The following is a 21,605-nucleotide window of genomic DNA, read 5'->3' as shown; positions in this document are numbered from 1 at the left end:
AAAAAAACAGAACCAGATTCCCGGCTCCCAGTACTCTTGAATCACAAAGTCTGGGGTAGGACGTTCTTCATAGTTGGCCCCAGGTGCTTTGGAAGGGTCTCTGCTTTGATTGCTCTCCCTGTCTCCAATGCTTGTTCAGCCTCAGAGTAATCTTTCTGAAGTCACTCCCCTGCTTAATCACCTTCAATGACTCCCCATTGCCTACAGCCTAGTCTCCTAGAGTGAGGCCCCAACTTCTCTAGTTTTATCTTCCGCGTTAAGAATGCTGGGCTCCACATTAGCTGAAGTCCCACCACTCTCCTGTATACCACACTTTATTTCCTCTACTGGGATTGCCCCACCTCATCACCAGTTTGAGACCTCAGGGATCTCGAATCCAAAGGCCTGCCCAGCCAGCGTGATGATGTATACAAATGAAGGGGCAGGTGCCACCTGCCTTCAGGTGCCAGCAACTACCCAGACTGTCCTCACAAGCACAGTGTGGGCCCATTACAGCCAGGTCTACCCAGTTTTCGAGAGAAGCCAGATTTTTTCATGTAAAGCTACCTGATTTTTAAATGTCGGCAATCAATTCTAATTTTTAAAATCACTCCATGGCCCTAACAAAGACACATGTGGGCCAGCTGGAAGCCAGGATCCCCAGCTCAGGAGCCCTGGCTAATTCCTCCCCTCCTGCAACCCAATAGCCCAGGGCTATTCAGTCCACCCACTTTTAAAATCTAAACCTTTCTTTTAGCTTTATCCTCAGCAATAATATCATGCAATCACAGGTTTGATGTGCTCATTTATGCTCTTTTAATGTTAACAAAAATGTTTGTTGCTGCTCACTGGCGTCCCCAAGCCTTGGAAGGAGAGAGTGTGGCCAGGCCTAGGAGAAACCTCTTCTGGGAAAAACTGTATCTTGTCGAGGTGCTGACTGTGCCAGGTACCACACTGGGAGCTGTGCATGCATCCTCTTAAAGAGATGCTCAATACTGAGTCCTCCCTCCATGGGGCTTTTTAATTTATTAATTAAAAAAAGGTTTTTTAGAGACAGGGTCTCACTGTGTTGCCCATGGTGGTCTCGAACTTCCGGGCTCAAGCAATCCTCCTGCCTCAGCCTCCCAAAGTGCTGGGATTACAGGCGTGAACCACCACGCCCAGCTATGGGGCTTTTCCACAGCCCTCTGGGGGTAAGTCCTGCTGTCTAGCCTAAATCTTGCAGGCTGCCCATGGCTGGCCTTCCCCTTGTTCTGGTCTGGGAGGCTCTGGGGCTGGTGCAGGTGACGCTGGCTCCCCTTGTCCTGCCTGGGAGTGTGTGGACAGGGAGGGGTTCGCTGTTCAAATAGGGTGGGGTGTCAGTGGCCACCTCCCCCCGGAAGGTCTTCTCTTCAGGGCATCCTTCTTTCCTTCCATCCGTGTGTCCATCTGAGCTCTCCCAGATTCCCTTCTCCCTTATTTCAGAGACCTCCAGCTCCCATCACCCCTGAAACAAAGGAGAAGACAGGGTGGGTGGCTGGGTGGACAGGTGGAAGGAATGAGTGAGTGAGTGAGTGGATGAGTGAATGAATGGGAAGGGCAGGGGACACATAACCCCCAGCCCCTGAGAGTCTCCCCATGACATGGGACGTGAGTGGAATAGTGTCTCCCAAAAAGATAATTCCAAGTCCTAACCCCATTGCCTGTGAATGTGACCTTATTTGGAAATAGCTTCTTTGCAGGCGTGATTAAGTTAAGGATCTCAAAGTGAGATCATCCCGGATTTAGGGTGGGCCCTAAATCCAATGACTGATGTCCTTTTAAAAGAACGGAGAGGGAGGCTTGACACACACAGACACAGAGGTAAAGGTGTGTAGAGACGGAGGCGGGAACTGGAGGACAGCCAGAAGCCAAGGTTCGCCAAGGACCACGAGTGGCCAGCAGGAGCAAGGAGAGCGGCACGGGCATGTCTCGCTCAGAGTCCCAGGAGGAGCCGACCCTGCCAAAGCCTTGACCCTGGGCTTCTGGCTGCTGAATGGTGGGAGAATCAGTGTCTGTTGTTCTAAGCCGCCCAGTGTGTACACATCTGTTACGACAGCCCTGGAAAAGGAAACCAAGCCAGCTCCCCGCCCTGTCCCCATGAGCCTGCCCACACGGCCACCCAGCGTCCACCCATAACCCACATGCTCCAGACATTACAGGGAGGCCCTGGCCACAGCTGGCAGAGAATCCCGCCTCCTTCCAGAGGGGAAGAGAAGAGGGTTCCGGTGCTCCATCCTCAGATGCAGACCCTCTGGAGGCTCTCTGCCCCCAAGGAAATGTTTTTAGTTCCTTTAAGCGGAGGCTGCCAGGCCAGGTGGACTTGATTTGCTCTGTGACCTTGGGCAGGTGCTTTTGGTTCTCTGAGCTCTGCCCCCTGCCTGCCCCAACAGCCATGAGGGTCTCTGCTCTGTTACCCCAGATTGGCCATGAGCTTTCATGAGAGACTGCGTATGCTCTGCTTTGAGACAGGCCAGCTCTCCTCATGTCATCGCCATGATTACCATCAACCCTAACGCCCCCCATGCCTCTCCATCAGACCTGAGCTCCACAGTGCACTGGCCAGTGTGTGCTCCAGGCCACAGCGGCCACCCCCAGCTTCAGGGCACTCATGGAGACCACCATCGGCCTAGTGGGGCTGGGGCTGGACACAGCCTTGCAGACACGGGGCTGGACACAGCCTTGCAGACACAGGGCAGAGCTCAGAGCCCTGGCACACCCTGAGGCCTGTGGTTGGAGGGCTTGTGTCCAGGATGGAACAGGGGACGCCACCACCCACAGCCCCTGAGCTCTGCTCACAACTAGAACCCATCACAGGCCTGGCACATAGTAGGCTATCCTTAACTATGTACTGAATGAATGAATGGATGGATGGATGAATGAATGCCTGTTCACCACATGCCTCTCTGGAGGCCATGAAGTGAAGAAAGAACAGATCCTGCCTCCAGCTCCTTCCTGGTCTCAGCCCTCTGTCCCCGATTCCTGGCTCGGGACTGGTCTCAGTCCTCTGTCCCCGATTCCTGGCTCAGGGCTGGGATAAAGGGCATCACATGCCTCCCCAACCCAGCCGCAGGTGACAGGGACCCCTCCAGCTCAAGGGAGCTGGAAGCTGTGGGGACTGATTCCTCCAGTGAGACCCCACCCCTCTCCATTCAGCTTGGCCAAACCCATTTGCCCAACTGCCAGGGGATGGGGGAAGCTCTCTGGACATTACCAGCAGGAAGGAGAGCTCATCTGACTTAGCCCCAAGACTGTTTGCTCCAGAGAGAAGCTGGACACCAGGCTCCCGGGGCCTCCAGCCACCATCTGGCTCTGGGCCAGGCTCTGGCTACCTGGCCAGGCTGAACAGAGGTAGGGCCTGCAGAGCACAGGGCTCTCTCAGCTCCAGCTCAGGAGACCCTAACTGCCCCCTGTGTGAGTCCAGGTCTGGCCAGGGACAGCCCCATTGCCCACATACAGTCAGACCCAAGGACATCAAGCAACCCTTCCTAATATGCACATGGGGACCCAGTAATGTGTCACTTACTGGTCTGCACATCACATATCCCAGGGGAGTCAGGCTCCTGCATGGAGAGAGAAAAAAGGGAAAATCCTGCCATGGCCTCTTCACCAGCCTCCCCGTTTCAGCCACCCTTCAAGGTGACCTTGACCCACCTCTCCAAGCCTTAGTTGTACCATGGGATGGAGAAGAGAGTCACACTGTGCCCAGGGCCAATGAAAGATCTGAGGTGGGGGGAGGGGGCTTTGAGAGCTCGAGACTTGGCTCAAGTGAAGCAAGGTGGGGGCGACCCCAGACAGCCACAGCAGCGGCACCTGCTCAGAAGAGCCAGGCCGAGCCCTTGAGTAACACAAAGACCCAGGACCTGGCCAGGCCTTCCTGTCTCTGGGGCCTAGACAGCTTTGTTTACAGAACTCTTTACCTCCATTCTCACAGCCCTGGGTATGAAAATGCAGGTAAAGAGTTCTGTAAACAACTGACCATTGGTCAGCTGGGACAACTGAGGTTCTGAGGGCCAGGGCGGAGGCCACACAGCCAGGAGAGAGATTAGGCTTCCCACCTCCCAGTTCCAGGTGCTTCTATAAAGACGTTCAATTGCACCCAAGAAAAAAGGGCCAGGTTCCTGGTTCATAAGGAAGGAGAAGAACGGGTGACAGGCACATGAGTGCTCTCCCTGGCCACTCATGTTGGAGCCCTAGGCTATCAGGAATGCACATAAGGTCTGCCAGCTCCTGTGAGCCTTACTTCTTCCCAGAATCTGGGTATCTCTGGACTTTTGCAAATGCTTGGAGGCCACCTCCACTGGGAAGCCTTCCTTGATGCTCCCAGGAGGCTCCACTTCTGTGCCCCATGTCCCCTCTGCTCCCCCATGGAAGGACCTCCCCCCCACCGACTGTGAACTCCTGGCAGGAGGGGCTGGGCCACCACGTCTCAGCCCTGTGGCCATTGTGCCTCAGAGTGGGTGGAATGAATGTGGGCCATGCAGACAGGAAGGCTGGGGGAGCTGGGCTTCTGCCACAGGGTCCCTTCTTCCTGCTGTGCCTTCACACCCCAGGGACACAGGCCAACCATCCTGCTCCTTACCCGAGTTCCCAAGACCCCTCCCACCAAGGCCCCCCACTTCATGCGCCCAGCACTGACCTGTTCCCCTATCCTCCCATGTAGCACTGGCTGCGGCAAAGCCATCTCCAGCCTGTGCACGACCCAAGCCGCCAGCCTGCGGGTGGGAGAGAGTGTGCTGTGTCCAGGTGGGAAGGGTCGTGGGGAAACTGAGACCAAAGTCAGCTCATTCCCAAGGCAGAAAACAAGCCTGCCAAAAGGCAGAGACTGCCAGGAGCCAGAGCCCAGGTTTCCAGCCTGAAAACCATTTCCCCCTCCCTCCACCCTCCCTAAGTGAGCTTCTGGCTACTGTTCAGGCCCCACCAGGTAGCTCAGGCTCCCCCAACCCTCCCACCCGCAGGGATGCAAGAGGCTCTTGGGCCTGCAACAGGCTCCTTCCCTTCTCAGCAGGGGTCTTGTGATGGCATAGGCCACTGCCAAAAGGCAGAGCCTGCCAGGAGCCAGAGCCCAGGTTTCCAGCCTGAAAACCATTTCTCCCTCCCTCCACCCTCCCTAAGTGAGCTTCTGGCTACTGTTCAGGCCCCACCAGGTAGCTCAGGCTCCCCCAACCCTCCCACCCATCCCCGGAAGGGAGTGCATTTTGGGTATCTCACACATGGAAAGTGGCAACACCTGTCCTGATTTCCTTCCCTCCTTCCTTCCTTCCCTTCTTTTTGTTCTTCCTTCTTTCTTTCTTGACTTGGTGGCCCAGGCTGGTGTGATCATAGCTCACTCCCGTCTCAGCCTCCTGAGCAGCTGGGACTACAGGCACATGCCGTCATGCCCAGCTGTTTTTTTTTTTTTTTTTAATTTTTTGTAGAGATGGAGTCTTGCTATGTTGCCCAGGCTGGTCTCAAACTCCTGCTGCCACAGCTTCCCAAAGTACTTGGATTACAGGCATGAGCCACTGCACCCAGCCTGTATCCCATTTTAAATACATGTATCCTCTGGCCCAGGAACTCCATTTCCACTGATTTATCCTCTAGATTCACTTGTGCGTGAACCCAATGATGCATGCACGGGCTATTGATTGTGGCAAAAGAGTGAAAACAAATGTAAATGTCCACTGAGTGGTTAAATAAAAACTGGTGCATCCATTTAATGCAGCTGTCAAAGAAAGAATGCAGTAAGACCTGTGTGGATAAAACCGCCTCTAAGACACATTTTTCAGGTTAAGAAAAAAAAAAAAGAAGCAAGCCAGATGGGTTGACTCATGCCTGTAATCTCAGCACTTTGGGAGGCCGAGGTGGTCAGACTGCTTGAGGTCAAGAGTTCTAGACCAGCCTGGGCAACACAGTGAAACCCCATCTCTACTAAAAATACAAAAGTTAGCCGGTATGGTGCCCTGCACCTGTAATCCCAGCTACTCAGGAGGCTGAGGCAGGAGAATAGCTTGAACCTGGGAGGCAGAAGTTGCAGTGAGCCGAGATTGTGCCACTGCATTCCAGCCTGGGAGACAGAGCAAGACTCAGTCTCAAAAAAAAAAAGTAAAGTGCAGAAGAGTATGTATAGTTTGCTCCTGTCAGGTGTGTGTTGAAGAAAAAAAAAAGTACCCAAAGCTTGAAAGCTTGGACATGGATAGAAATGTGGGAAAGGGCACGAAGCTGATGTGGCTGCCTTGGGAAGGGGTCTGCACACATCCAGTTGAATTTTCTTCCAGGTTTCCTGGTGGTTGGGTGTTGGGCAGGGACAAGGTACTCATCCTGCTCCCTGGTGGGAGGCGCTGCATTGAGGGTGGCTCACCTGGCAGGGTCCCTGGGTGGTGGCAGGGAGGAGGCCTGGGCCTGGGAGCTAGGCTGGGGCTCTGGAGCTGGCACCTCCTTGGGTTCCTCCTTGGACTGCAGGGGGACGGGCGTGGGCAGGGGGGTGCTCTCCTGGGCCTGCAGCTTGGGCCCTGTATCCTGGGGGCGTCCTGGAGGCACTAAGCAGCGGGAAAAGCAGGAGCTAGAGACGCCATCCCTTGAGGGCTTCCTCCAACCCCTCAAGGGCACAGGGACCAGATTCAAGACACTAACAGGACTGAATGGGGAGCCCTTTGGGACCACTTCACCCATTCCTATCCTCAAACAGACCAGACAGACGAGGGAACTGAGGCCCAGGGAGGGGAAGGGACTTATCCAAGACCCACACGTCTCTTCCAGGACTCTGGCTTCCCAGTCTGGACTGGGGAGGGGATTCTGATGTCCCCTACAACAGTCTGCTCCTGGCAAGCCCTGAACCCCGTCCTAGTCTGGGTGGGGGCTAAGGGCCTCCGGGGGATTCTCCAGGGCCTCCGGGGGATTCTCCAGGACCCAGTTGACCCCTGAGCCCAGCCCGTGACCATCCCAGGCAGCCCCCTCCCGAGCTCCCCTCCCTGTACCTGGGTCCGAGGCAGCACCTGTAGCAACTGCAGACTCATCTCTCCAGACCTGGGTGACAAACAGGGCACAAGGTCATGGGCCACAGCAAGCTCTGTGCACTTCCCCAACCCCACTACCAGCTGTGCACTGGCCCAAGGCTGGTGAGTGGGGGGGTTGGGGGGGTCTCTCCTCCTGAATCCCCGCCACCTCTCGCAGTCACTCCTCCCCATCAAGGACTCTCCAAGGGGGGCATCGCCCTCTCCTGAGTTCCAGGGGGGTGGGGACAGCCTGCTAGAGGAGACAGGCCCTCCTGGGGCCCCATAAACCCCCCCATATACTCAACTCCCTGCCCCTCCCTTCCTTGGCTCACCTCGGAGGATTTGGGGGGCTGAGGAAGCACTCTCTCCAGATTCTGCTCCAGCCACAGGAGCAGCCGTGACCCGGGCCTGTGGAGGGGACAGTGGTCAGCAGAGCACCCTGAGGGAATGGGTCAGTGCACTACCGAACAGCCCACCGCGGGGCCAGGCCCCAACCAGCCCTTCCGTGGCCTCCACCGCTGCTCTGCGTAGTGGGGGCCTTGTCCTGGAAACTCTCAAAGGGCCCCAAGGGGGTGGGGAAATCCTGCCACACTCCAATTCTGAGCCAGGGCTGGACCAGGCTCTGGAACCACCACCGTGGCCTCCTGGGGCATCAGGGGAGAGGCAAGAGCCGCTTGAGGACCTGAGTGCAGCCCTGGGGGCTCCCTGTGCTGGAACAGACAGGGCTGGCTGGCTGCACGGGAGTGTGACCTGTGCCACCACACAAGGCCTTAGGCTTAGAAGGACCTGGTTTTGGTTTCATACTCTGCTGTCACAGTCTGAAAACATTAAAAAAAAATTTTAAGGGGCCTGCAATTGCATTTGCCTGGGTCCCCACAAATTAATTATGTGGCTGGTCCTAAGGTCAAGGGTTGGATCCCAATTCCGTCTGGCCTCTGGGGAGCCCCACTCTCTTCAGAGAAGCACCATGTTCCCAGGACAACCGGTTCCCCCAAGTATGGCCCAAAAGAAGGCTGGTGAGTCCTCTAGGTACCCTCACCCTAAATTGCTTTCATGGTCTCAGGAATCAGCAGCGTACATCTCAGAAGGAAGTAGAGGACCAAAAGACACAGAGAGCAGGCTACAGCAAGGAATGAATGAATGAATGAATGAATGGTGTGATTATATATACGTGTGTTCATTCATTTGTCCCATGTGTGCTGAGTCCTCACTCTGGCAGGTGCTGTGCTGGGCACCAAGGGTTCAGTAGTGACCAGGACAAAAGCCCCTGCCCTCAAGGAGCCAGCAGTCTAATGAATGAATGAGTGAAGGAATGAATGAATGGGGTGAATGGGGTGAATGGAGATGAATGCATGTCTCTGGATTTCCAGCAGAAATTACAAACTGGGAGCTTCAAGCTTACTTCGGAAGTCTACAGTGTCCTGAAAACTTCTTGACTAAAATTTGAGGGTTTTACATAAAAAGCTAGATTTCTAGCTTCTCTTGAAAACCTGGAGGAACTGGCCACACAGGGCCTAAACGCCTGCAAGGAAGAGGCAGTTGCAACTGAGCAGGGCCCCTTCTCGGAGCTCCCTGGCTCCCCTCTTTGCCAGAGTCCCGTCGCCAGCCTGCCACCCTTACTGATGGGGCAGCCACCCCTCCCTGAGTCAGCTCTGAGAAGTCGGACACTGAGGCCAGCCTGGGCACCCTGATGTCCCCCACAGCGAGCCAAGCCCTGCTTCCAGGCTCCACACGGAGCCTACTTACATGAAGCCCACCTGTGAGGAGCTCATCCCTGCCCCTCCCTATTCTCAGAGGGTGGCCCCGCCCAGGGACCTCTCAGTCATCCCTGGGTGCACCCAGGGACCTTCTGCCACAAACTATGAGCAGCACACGGTCCACTGTCCCCATTCTATGGCTGGAAACAGGCCCAGAGGAGACGGGAGGCACGTCCAAGGTCATACCCTGAGGTGGTAACAGACCCTGCTCCTGAACTCAAGGCCCTGTTCCTCCCACCACATACATACAGACGACAGTGACACTCAGGGATAGGGACTCACCTCATGTATTGGGCCTTGAGGGCCTCATTGGGTTCATCTGTGCACCCTGCAGGGTCAGAAAATATAGAAAGGCAGTCAGCAGCAGACCTGCCCCAGCCCCCTGGGCAGCCTGGAGTGGGCACCGAGAGCCCAACTCAATCCCAGGTTCGAACTCAGGGTCGATCAGATGAGAAGATCTGGCCTGGGCAGAGGCTCCCAAGGGGCAGGGCCCATCCCAGCAACCCCTCAGCCCCTCAGCCCCGCTGCTGAAAAGCCATCCTGCCCCTTGGTCTTACCTGTGTCCCCGGTGCTGCCGTGCCCCAGGATCTGCCAGGGATAGACAGATAGACATGGGCAGGGAGCCCAAGGGCAGCCCCCCCACAGCCCCTCTCCGACCCAGCCCCTTTAGCCTCCAGCCCCAGCAGTACCTGATCCGGGTCCTCCATGACGCTATGGACAGGCTGTGGGATCACCTTCTCCACGCCCTTCATGAGCCAGGTCAGCACCCTGCGGCTGGGACTGCGATGGACAGAGACACCAGCCTGCTGTCAACTTCCCCTAGCTCGATGAGGCGCTCGAGGCCCAAGACACTAGGTGAGTCCCCGTCCCTGAGTGTCACTGTCATCTGTATGTGTGTGGTGTGGTTATTGGAAAGTACCTGCATGTATCACTGGCCCAAGGCAAGTCCAGTGTCCGAAAGAACTTGGCTTGAATTCTAAACCACTGTCTCCCCACTGTGAGAATTCAGACCCATCTCCTCCCCAAGAAACTCCATGTGCTTCTCTGGAAAATGGGGGATGCTGCTGCTTCATGAGGCCAGGCAGCCCGGGTGCCATTCGGAGTCCACCCCCATGGATGCTTAGGACAGAGCAGCTGACTTTCCTCTCCTCCTGCCTCCCACTGTCCTGCTCTGAGCACACATCATGCTCCCGAAGGGCCAAGGTTTGCTGCCGGTGTAATGCTGTGACAGAGGCTGAGCAGCCTAAATGTGAAGGTCACAGCCTCCCTGCCTGAGGCCAGCCCAGCCCCAGCCATGCTCAGGCCCCAAGCATCATGGTCTGAAATGTCTGAACCAACTGGGAGATTCCATGCAAAAGCCTGGATTTCTGGCTTCTCTGGGAAAAGCAGAAGTTCTGACCCCCTTGGGCCTGCATCTCACCCGAGCACTGAGAAACGTCCAGCCCCCTGTACAGGGGCGCTCACTATGCAGCTCTGACCCACTGTTTCTTTTGGTCACATTGCCCTGCCCTCAAGGAGCCAGCAGTCGAATGAATGAATGAGTGAAGGAATGAATGAATGGGGTGAATGGAGATGAACGCATGACTCTGGATTTCCAGCAGAAATTACAAACTGGGAGCTTCAGGCTTACTTTGGGAGAGCCCACCCTCCACCTGAAGCTCACTTCAGCCAATTCCCAGGATGTCCCAGGGCTTTCCCCAGAATGACAGCAGAGCTGAGGGCAGTACTCATCCACCCCCCATCCCTAGGGCTCCCTAGCTGGGAGGGGAGTCAGGGGCAGGTTGGCCCTGAAGAGAGGGGAGGGTGGTAGAGTACCTGTTCATTTCAGAACTCTCAGCGCCCTGGGTCTGGAGGGATATGGCGGAAGTAAGGGCAGCCTCCTTGGTCTCTGGAAAAGAATCTCTCATCCTTCAGATCTAGGGCCTCAGAGAGGCCCATTTCTACCCTGCTTGGGGAGATCAAGTCAGGGAAGCAGAGGGAGCCCCCAAGGGGTCAGAAAGCCAGGCTCCAGCTCAGCTCAACTGAAGTCTCTGGGAGCCCACCCTTAGCTTCTCTGAGCCTCAGTTTCCTTATCTGCGAAATGGGTCTGCCAACCTCGTGGGCTCTGTGAGGCTCCAAGGGGAGAATGCCGGCCCCCCTGCCCTGCCAGCCTGGGCTTCCGCACTCTCACTCACCCTGAGGACTTGGGTCCGCCACAGCCACTTCCTCCTCCTTGAATGACTCTTCCGGGGGCTAGAGGGTTCGAACACGACCAGGTAAGCCCTAGGTGAGACCAGTCTGGTTTGGACAGGGGCAGCCCCTGATTCTCCTTCAAGGGATCCCTGCCCCACAAAAGACCCAAACAACTCTTTCCTCAGCATCGTCTCTGTAAATCCTGGTGGCCTTACTTTCCACCTGGGATACTCCCTTCCTCCTAGCCCCAGGGACCCCTCATCTGGGGCTGGGGGCCCTCACAGCCCCCAAGGTCCAAGGTAGCCTCCCAGCCTCCCAGGCCTACAATATCCCCAGGAGGCAGCCCCACTTCAGTGGCCTGAGAGGGGAGAGGACCATTTAGAGATAGTTATGAAGTCTTGAGGCAGGCTGGGGGGAAGAGGGAGATGGGAGGAGCCCACGCCCCTCATCCCCCACCAGGGCGCTCCCTCTCCTTCTGGCCCAAACTTTCCATTCCTCCCTAGTAGCCAGGTGGAGTTTGGTCTCCGCTATCTGCCTTTCACCTGCCTCTGCAGCCACACCTCCTGCTACGACATGCACATATGTGTATGTACAAACAAACATACATGCACACACATACACAGACACACAAATGTGTGCATACTCACTCTCATTCACATACATACATGAACAGACATACAATATGAGCGTATGTACACATACATGTGCATACATACAGTGACACACAAATACCAACATGCATATATACACACATGTGCAGACACAAAAATAAGTGCATGTGCACACATGTACAGGCAGAAACATATGTACATATACATGTGTATGTACATATGCATACATGCCCCAACACATATATGTTCATACAGTCATATGCAAACATGCATATACACACATGCATGCATACAGATACACATATGCATATGCCTGCTGGTGTAGAGACACACAACATGCACATATGCATAGGTACATTGCATATGATTACAAGTGCAGAAATATGTGTATACACACATATGCTCAGTCACACACTTGCGTATTTGCAAATACACACAAGCATGTGCATACGGATATGCACATACACACAGATTTCTGCATCTAAACATACACGAACATCCATGCACAGACACAAAATATGTATATATACACATGTGGAGACAGGCAAATATGCGTATAGACACATACACATGACACAGTCACAGATACACAAACATGCATACACATAGAAATACATGAGTACACTCACATACTCAGAAATATGTAGACACATACACATACACACTAGCATGTCACAAAAGCACATGGAACCACAGACATACTAATACATGTGCACATAAACATATGTGCAAACACATACACATGCATTCATGTACATATATGTTCACATACATTGTCATGCACACCCAATTTGCAAACACATATGTGCAGACACAAACATACCAAGAGCACACTACACATATATGACATATACGTGTATATACATGCAACATATACACATGCATACATACACGCTATACCTGTTTCCTAAACACATCCTGCCCTTCTCTAGTAACAGCCTTTCCTCTGCCAGGAATGCCCAGCATCTCCATCTCCCTGGGTTAAGATTCTGCTCCATCCGCTGCGTCTAAAAAGCTCTCCCCCATCAGCCGCCAATCTCCAAAGTGAAGATGACTCTCCCTCTTCTGATCTCCCACAGTTTGGTCTGACACACTTATCTGGCTCCCCAAGAAAGGGAGAGCTGAGGCCAATGTTGGGGCTCACCACGTTCCCTCCTCCCCATCTGTATCTCTTGGCAGAATGAACTGGCTGGGCTCTTGTCTGCTGACCCCCCGGGGCAATGCCTATTCATCTTTATGCTTTCAGCACTGAGCACAGGGCCTGGCATCAATTAGAAGCTCAATCAAATCTGTCGAATTGAGCTGCTGAATTAGTTGTCATCCACCTCCTGAATGGATGGGTTGCAGAGGAAAAGTTCTGGAGAAATACTCCACAGTGTGGCCCATGGATCCATGCCAGTCTGCAAATTGTCAGTGGTCCATGATGATTAAGCAGTTTGCACCAGAATGTTTATCAATGCACTGCTTCCTTCACTGAGAAAGTCTTGGTACAAAATAAATAGCAACTAAACTAATCAGTGTACTTAGCTACAGAGTAGATTTACATTCTGGTACAAACTGCTTAATCATCATGGACTAGTAATAAACAGTTCATGGACTGGCTCCTGTGAGTGGCTCTGTTCTGAACTCTAGAGGTTAGCAAAATACGGCCTGTGGGCCAAATCTAGGCTATTGCTTGTTTTTATAAATGAAATTGTATTGGAACCCAGCTATGCTCATTCATTCATGCACTACCTGTAACTGTTTTCACACTATAATAGCAGAATTGAGTAATTAACAGAGATAGCATCACCCACAAAGCCTAAAATATTTACTATCTAGCCTTTTACAGAAAATGCTAGCCTTGGGCCAGCCCTATCCACTGTCTGAACCTGAGTTTCCTCATTTGAACAAGTGTGGGACCCTGTGACCCCCACTTGTCCTTCTGATGCTAACCTTTTCTGCTGTAGAAGGTCCCTGGAGAGCAGGTGGCCCAAACTGGGAAGACCCTGAGCAGCAAGGCCGGCCTGCCCCTCCTCCCTCCACCTCTCACCATGGACTCGGACTCTGTCTCAGCCTCCTCGGGGTTTGGCTCTGGTTCCACCTCCGCCTCCAGCTCTGGCTCTGGTTCCACTTTCTCTTCCTCCTGCATCTTGGTCTTCCCAGGGGTTCCTGGGGGCTGAGGCAGCACCCTCTGGACCCAGCCCAACATCCTGACACCTGTAGGAGACAGTGTCCTTAGCCCTCCCTGGAGCACTCACAGTTGCTCCCGCCACTTATGGACCACTCTTGTGAGTTGTACATTTCCTTTTGCTTTATCAACTTTAAAAATATTTCGGCTGCGTGCGGTGGCTCACACCTGTAATCCCAGCAATTTGGGAGGCTGAGGTGGACCGATTGCTTGAACCCAGGAGTTTGAGATCAGCCTGGGCAAGATAGCGAGACCCTCATCTCTACAAAATATTTTTTAAATTAGCCAGGTGTAGTGGCTCACTCCTGTAGTCCCAGCTACTCAGGAGGCTGAGGTGGGAGGATCATTTGAGCCTAGGAGGTCGAGGCAGCAGTGAGTCATAATGCACCACTATACTCCAGCCTGCGCAACAGAGTGAGACCCTGTCTCAAAAAATATAAAATATATATACACACATATATATTTGATATACATATACACATATATATTACATATATACACAGATATATGTGTGCATATATATTTCTGCAATTTTATCTCTAGGTATTTACCTTATAGAATTACTCAAGGCCATAAATATATGTGTACAAAGAAGCTGGTTGTTATAGCAAAAATGAAAAACACCCAAATATTCATCAAGAGGAGACTGGTTATTGAAAAGTACTTATATGTACCTAAATGTTCATCTCTAAGAGAGGCATGTATTAAATAAGTTACACTATATCCGATAATGGACTATTACAGGGGCATTAAAAAGGAAGAAGCAGTCTAACCAAGCTAGCAAGAAGATGTGCCTGCTCTGAAGACAAGTCATGAGCAGATCACTTAATGTCTCTGTGCCTCAGTTTGCTTGTCGGTAAAATAGAGATATTAATAGTACCTACCTCATGGGTTAATTGTGAGGATAAAATGAACTGATAAGTGTAACATACTCAGGCCAAGCGCAGTGGCTTTCACCTATAATCCCAGCACTTTGGGAGGCCGAGGTGGGTGGATCACTTGTGGCCAGGAGTTCCAGACCAGCTTAGCCAACATGGGGAAGCCCCATGTCTACTGGAAACACAAAAATTAGTTGGGCCTGGTGGCGGGCACCTGTAATCCCAGCTACTCAGTAGGCGGAGGCACAAGAATCGCTTGAACCCAGGAGGTGGAGGTTGCAGTGAGCCAAGATAGTGCCACTGCACTCCAGCCTGGGTGACAGAGTGAGATCCTGTCTCAATAATAATAATAATAATAATAATAATAAGTGGAACATACTCAGAACAGTGATTGGCACATGCCGACGGCTTAATAAATGTTGGCTATGACTGTTACATGGTATCAAATGAAAACATTAATTGTGTAATATGCATGTACTGCATAATCTCATTATAAGTAAAAATATTCATTATGAGTAATACATGAGTGGAAAATCTGTTTTAAGATAAAATTAACCTATGGTCATCATTTTTTTTAATTTTTAAGATAAAATGGGCTGGGTGCAGTGGCTCATGCCTGTGATCCCAGCAACTTTGGCAGGCCAAGATGGGAGGATCACTTGAGCTCGGGAGTTCAAGACCACCATGGGCAACATAGCAAGACCGTATCTCTATTAAAAAAAAAAAAAATCTTGCTGTGGTGGTATGTACCTGTAGTCCCAGCTACTCAGGAGGCTGAGGCAGGGGGTCGAGGCTTCAGTGACCATGCCACTGCACTTCTGCCTGGGTAACAAAGCAAGATCCTGTCTCAAACAAAGAAAAAGAAAATGGGCCTGGCGTGGTGGCTCACTCCTGTAATCCCAGAACTTTGGGAGGCCAAGGCAGGCAGATCACCTGAGGTCAGGAGTTTGAGACCAGCCTAGTCAACATGGTGAAACCCCATCTCCACTAAAAATACAAAAATTAGCTGGGTGTGGTGGTGCGTGCCTGTAATCCCAGCTACTCCGGAGGCTGAGGCAGGAGAATCACCTGAACCCAGGAGATAGAAGTTGCAGTGAGCGGAGATTGCACCACTGCACTCAGCCTGGGTGACAGAGTGAGACTCCTTCTCCAAAAAAAGAAAAAGGCTGGGCGTGGTGGCTCACATCTGTAATCCCAGCACTTTGGGAGACTGAGGCAGGCAGATGGCTTGAGCTCAGGATTTCAAGACCAGCCTGGGCAACATGAGGAAACCCTATCTCTACCCAAAATACAAAAAGTTAGCCCAGCATGGTGGCACGTGCCTGTAGTACCAGTTACTCAGGAGGCTAAGGCACAAGAATCACTGGAACCCAAAAGGTGGAGGTTGCAGTCAGCCAAGATCTCGCCATTGCACACCAGCCTGGCCGACAGAGTGAGACCCTGTCTCAAAAATAAAATAAAATGCTTATAGTGCTATATTTTAAAAAAAGAAAGAAAAAGATAGAATAAAAAGATAGAATGCCAGGTAAGCCTTTTTTCATGGTTTACTGTGTTATTTCAGTCCTACCTTATACAGGTTGTTTCTGGTTGATTTCTCTTTGGGGAATGGGGAGCCCCAGCCCTTATGACCGAACCCCTGCAGGATGACCTGGCCAGTGGGCAGTGTGCAGGTTAGTGTGTGCTGACTCCCAGGCCTAGATGTGCTCTTGTCCCACATGAGTGTGCCCCACCCCTCTCCCAGCCATGGGCAACCCAGGCTTTGGCAGAGTGTCTGTATGCCCCTTTCTGCCAGGGACCCTTGCCCCAGCTAAAGAGGGCAGCCCAGGCCCAGGATCCTTACCCCCAAGCCCAGCTCCCAAGAGCCCGCGGCTATGCTGCCTGCCCTCTACTTACAGCCCTGACCTCTGTTCCCGCTCTGGCATCAGCAGCCCAGCCTCTCCCATGAGAGGCCATGGTGGGAACAGAGATCTAAGTGTCAGATTGCTGGCTGAGCCTCCCAAAAAGTGAACTTGGGGCAGACATGACTCCTCTGGTCTTCCATTTCCCTGAAGGTGGGGGTGCAGACACAATGTTTTCCCAAGTCTGGACTGCCAGAGTTCACATGTTGGGATGGCAGATTTCACTGACCCCAGCCAGCCACAGGCAGCCCCGAGAGCCAGGGCTGAGCTAAGTGCATTCTACTCACAATCATACTTATCCTCGCTCTTACCACCACGCCCCGCCCCTGCACTCAGTAAAATAAGAATTTTCATTATGTAGCACAGAAAGGTCAACAGAATCGCCTGAAGCAGCACAGCCAGCAGTGGCCAAGCTGAGTTTACACTCAGGTCTGCCCGATTCCAGCTGCCCCACATCTATTCCCAGGTGGTCGTGGCATTTGCCGAGCGTTGGCCTCTTCTGTGGGCCAGGCCTGTAGACCCTTCCCGGCAGGCAGCAATTCTGGCTTGCATTTCTAAACCTTCTGGAAATGACTAAGAAAGCCTCCCTGATCCCCCATTTTTCTTTTTCCTCCTAAATGAGAATTTTTGCAGGTCCCTCCCATCTTTCCCCGGTGTTCCTGCTGACCGCACTTTGATGAGGGAGGTTCAGGTGGGAAGGGGGCCCACGAGTGGCAGCTCGGGGAGCTATGGTGTTGCACCACCAGTACTTCCAGAATCTTCTGGAGAGCTGGTGAAAATACAGATTCCTAGGTCCCCCAAGCGCTCCTGGAGGACCTAGGAATTTGCATTGCACAAGCTCTCCTGAAAATTCTGCTACACGCTAAAGTCTGAGCTCCTCCAGAGAGAGGGAAGCCGCAGGTTTCCCACCACGCCAGTTTGGTCCTGCCTAAATGCCTTTCTAGAGGGAGAACATGGGGATCCCCTCGGGGTCCCACCGAGCCTCCACCTCATCCTGAGTTACCTGCTCAGATGCCAACCGCCAGCCAGGAATTGCCTTCTCGTTGCCACTAGTAGCTGGCCCCTCAGACACAAGGAAGATTAATTGGCAGTAGCTGGGCCGTGTGCAAAGGATTAGCAGGCGCTGAATGGGGGCAGGGGAGAAAAGAGGCTGTTGATGCCCAGGAAACCAGCAGCACCCCCCAACTCCCAGGGTCCAGCAAGGATGTGGGCCCCAGGGAAGGGCCCCTGCAAGGCCCAGGTTTGGAGCACCATGGGTTGCCAGGGGACCTGCCCGGGTTACCAGGGGCCTGGCTTCCCACACACCTTGGCCAAGACACAGAGTGGCTGATGGGAGAATAACAGCTTGGCGTTCCCATGTGATGCCTGGAGACTCTTCAAGGTGGCAGGGGCTTGTCAGCTCCCACTCAGCCGTGGCAAGAGGCGTATCCCAACTCTCCAGTCCCCAGGCCAGGACGCAGGCAGATTCTTTCTGGCTTCCCTGCCTTAGGCTCTGCCAGAAAGGCTGTGTCCCAGGGCTAGGCCTTGAGGATGAATCCAAGACCTGGCAGATGACTGAGGCATCTGACCTGCACTGTGAACTGAGGCTGGACACTAGAAGGGATACAGAGATCTAGGAGGAGAGGGCACAAGGGGACAGGGCCCAAGGAAGAGGGGCTCAGTGTGGTGGCCCTGAGGGATATTTGGCAAAGGGGCAGGACTTGACTTTATCTAAACCATTTCTAGAGTTCCTCCTTTCCTTTCTTTTTCTTTCTTTCTTTCTTTTTTTTTTTTTTTTTAAGCCACGGTCTCTCTCTGTCACTCAGGCTAAGTGCAGTGGTGGGATCATGGCTCATTGCAGTCTCAACCTCTCAGGCTAAGTGATCCTCCCACCTCAGCCTCCTGAGTAGTAGACTACTCATGTGTGCTGCCATGCCAGGCTAATTTTTTATTTTTTTTTAGAGACAAGGGTCTCGCTATGTTGCCCAGGCTGGTCTCAAACTCCTGAATGCAAGCAATCCTCCTGCTTCAGCCTCTCATAGTATTGGGATTACAGATGTGAGCCACTGCACCTGGCCTAGAGCTCTTCCTTTGTGCCTGGCGGTGTGTCAGCCTTGGCACACTGAGCAAGACAGACATAGGCTCTGTCCTCATGGAGCTTACATTCCAATGGAGGAGATTACTGACAAATAAAGAATATTGCAAATTATGCTAAGTGCCATAAAAGAAACAGGGCAGAAGCGTGTGTTGTGGAGGGCAGTGGGGGTAGGTAGGCAGGCCCCTATGATGAGGTAGATGTATATTTGAGCTGAGCCATGAAAAGCAAGAAAGACTCAGCTGTGAAAAGAGCTGGGTGAATGGTGCTCCAGACCAGGGACACTGCAACGAGAAAGGTTCTGAGGCTGGAATGAGCCTTGAGGAGCAGAATGGGGCCCTGGGAGCCTGGAGCTTAGTGGGTGCAGGGGAGAGTGGTGGGAGATGAGGTTGACAGGGGGCAGGGGCAGATGTTGTGAGGCCTGTAGGCCACAGGAAGGAGTGTAGTTTTAGATGATGGTTTTGAACAGGGGCTGGGCATGATCTGTGTGGCTCGGTGTAGCAGACAAGCACGGAAACAGGAAACTGGTCAGGAGGCTGCAGAGGGACAAGCCGATTGGCGACTGGATGAACCCTGGCTTCCCCTCCAGTGCTGGGCTTCAAGACCTCTGATAATGCAATCTCCACAAGGCAAGTGATGCAGAAGAAAGTTCTTTCTGCCAGCAAGGGCAGACCCCAGTAGTAAAGCTCAAGGTACTCCCTGACCCTTCCCTACAAATATGCCAGGCTGCAGGGGTCAGAGCTCCTTCCCAGGGAACAGCAGCAAGCCCTTCTGCTCTGCCTGGGCCTGCGGGTAGCACAGGTGACATTCACCCTTGCCTGCAGCCTGACGGGAGGGATGATGGGGCTTCAACTATGCTGGTGGGAGTACAGATAGGAGAAGGAAAGGGGGAGGAAAAAGGGGGGCATGGAGGGGCTCATCCTGGGCAACTGGGTGGCTGGTTTAGTGAGTGAACCAGTAAACCACCCCAGGCTGGTTTACACATGTACTGAAAAGAAGAAGCCTGGGGCTGGAAGTTTGGAGGAAGAATTTTTGGGGGAAGATAATGAGCACTGCTTTGTTAAGATGTCTGAGAGAGGCTGGGCGCAGTGACTCATGCCTATAATCCTAGTACTTTGGGAGGCCGAGGCAGGTGGATCACCTGAGGTCAGGAGTTCGAGACCAGCCTGGCCAACATGGTAGAGACAGGCAAAACTCTGTCTCTACTAAAAATACAAAAATTAGTCAGGCATGGTGGCAGGTGCCTATAATCCCAGCTACTCTGGAGGCTGTGGCAGGAGAATTGCCTGAACCCGGTGGGTGGAGGTTGCAGTGAGCCAAGACCATACCAATGTATTCCAGCCTAAGAAAAAAGAAAAAAAAAAGTCTGAGAGACAGCCAGGTTGAAATGTGACTCTGTGTGTGTGTGAGTGCGTGCGTGTGTGTGTTACTTAGGGAGAGGTCTACTGGAGATAGAAATTTCGGAGGCCTCAGCCTGCAGATGATGCTTGAAGCCACTGGACTGACTGGTATCACCTAGGAAACCCAAGGGAACAAAGGGGACCAGAGGTGCCACCTGGAACACTTGGGCTCACTCAGAGGATGCAAAAAGAGCAGGAGCTGGTAAAGGAGGCTTAAGGAGCTGCCAGGGATGGGGATGGAGAAGCAGAAGCATGGGGTGAGGTGAAAGCCGAGAGTAGTGGCTGTGTTGGGGTGAGGGAGTTATCCGAGGGGCCACTGTCTGAGCTGAGACTTGAAATGCGTCTCTGGGATTGGGCAACTTAGCAGCAGTTGGAGAACCTGCAGAGTGGGAAGGAGGGCAAGTTAGATGGGCCTGAGTGAAGAGTAATGGGATCTAGGGTGGGAAAAATGAGCAAAACACAGCCACACAGAGTGGCTAAAGTTTGGATGAATCTCATGTGCATATATGTGGAGGGAAAGAAGCCAGATTCAAAAGAGACCCCGGTGATCCATGCATACAAAGTTTCCAAAAGGCAAAATTAGCCTGTCCTGTCTATGGCTACAAACATAAGTACATTTGCAGTGTCTAGTTTTCTATAAAGCCTAGAGTTGTTAAATAAAGTTTTCTATAGCTGCCCATAAATAAAAGTACTACAAGGTGGGAGAGTGGTTCCCTCTTGCTGGGTTGGGGATTGTGATTGGGAAGGCATATGTGGAAGCTTCTAGGGACGGGCAGGGCCAATGTCTTGCTTTCTTTTACTAAATTGGCTGGAATCTATTTTTCAAAACAACCTTATGGGAATATATATGCCATAAAATTCACCCATGTTAGGTATACAATTCAATGACTTTTATATTACTTATTATTTATTTATTTATTTAAGACAGGGTCTCACTCTGTCACCCAGGCTGGAGTGCAGTGGCATGATCATAGCTCACCACAGGCTCAGCCTTCTTAGCTGAAGTGATTCTCCCACCTCAGCCTCCCAAGTAGCTGTGACCACAGGCACACGCCACCAGGCCCAGCTAATTTTTGTATTTTTTGTAGAGACAGGGTTTCGCTGTGTTTCCCAGGCTGGTCTCAAACTCCCGGGCTCAAGCAATCCACCCACTTGGGCTTCCCAGAGGGCTGGAATTACGGGCATGAGCCACCACCCCCGCCTAACTCAATGATTTTTAACAAATTGACTGACTGTGCAACTCTCACCACATCTGGTTTTAGAACATTCCCATTGCCCCAGTAAGACCCCTCATGCCAGACGGTAACCACTCTTCATTCGTACACCCCAGTCCCAGGCAACCACACATCTGCTTTCTGGGTCTATAGGTTTGTCTTTCCTGGACATTTTATATAAATGGGTCATACAATATGTGGGTTTTCACATCTGACTTCTTTGATGTAGCATAAAGTTTTTGAGGTTCATCCACCTTGTAGCATGTATCAGAACTTCATTTCTTTTCATTGCTCAAGAGTATTTCATGGTATGGACGCACCACAGTTTATCCACTCATCAGTGGACACAGGTTATTTCCACTTTTTGGCTATACATCATGTTGCTATGAACATTTGTGTGCAAGTCTCTGTGGAGATATATACCTCTTTTTTTTTTTTTTTTTTTTTTTAGATGGAGTCT

The 21,605-nt window shown here is 52.3% G+C and overlaps 1 protein-coding gene across 1 annotated transcript in view; it reads right to left on the bottom strand.

Moving 5' to 3' along the window:
- CNGB1 (cyclic nucleotide gated channel beta 1) overlaps positions 1 to 17,513 on the bottom strand; it is a 111,862-nt gene extending 94,349 nt beyond the window's left edge. Inside the window, exons 1-12 of the mRNA XM_011938876.1 lie at positions 17,461 to 17,513; positions 13,544 to 13,710; positions 10,903 to 10,960; positions 10,544 to 10,616; positions 9,418 to 9,508; positions 9,286 to 9,316; positions 9,011 to 9,056; positions 7,304 to 7,379; positions 6,954 to 7,002; positions 6,338 to 6,515; positions 4,637 to 4,712; positions 3,524 to 3,560 (exon numbers count right to left, since the gene is read on the bottom strand). Of these exons, the coding sequence (XP_011794266.1) occupies positions 3,524 to 3,560; positions 4,637 to 4,712; positions 6,338 to 6,515; positions 6,954 to 7,002; positions 7,304 to 7,379; positions 9,011 to 9,056; positions 9,286 to 9,316; positions 9,418 to 9,508; positions 10,544 to 10,616; positions 10,903 to 10,960; positions 13,544 to 13,702 (874 nt within the window). The 5' untranslated portion in view covers positions 13,703 to 13,710; positions 17,461 to 17,513. The remainder of the gene's footprint in view (positions 1 to 3,523; positions 3,561 to 4,636; positions 4,713 to 6,337; positions 6,516 to 6,953; positions 7,003 to 7,303; positions 7,380 to 9,010; positions 9,057 to 9,285; positions 9,317 to 9,417; positions 9,509 to 10,543; positions 10,617 to 10,902; positions 10,961 to 13,543; positions 13,711 to 17,460) is intronic.
- Positions 17,514 to 21,605: the final 4,092 nt, after the last annotated feature.

This window comes from Colobus angolensis, unplaced genomic scaffold (genome assembly GCF_000951035.1).
Source record: "Colobus angolensis palliatus isolate OR3802 unplaced genomic scaffold, Cang.pa_1.0 Scaffold178, whole genome shotgun sequence".
NCBI lineage: Eukaryota > Metazoa > Chordata > Mammalia > Primates > Cercopithecidae > Colobus > Colobus angolensis.
Note: the sequence above shows the minus strand (reverse complement) of the source record. Positions and strands in the feature narration are given on the sequence as shown.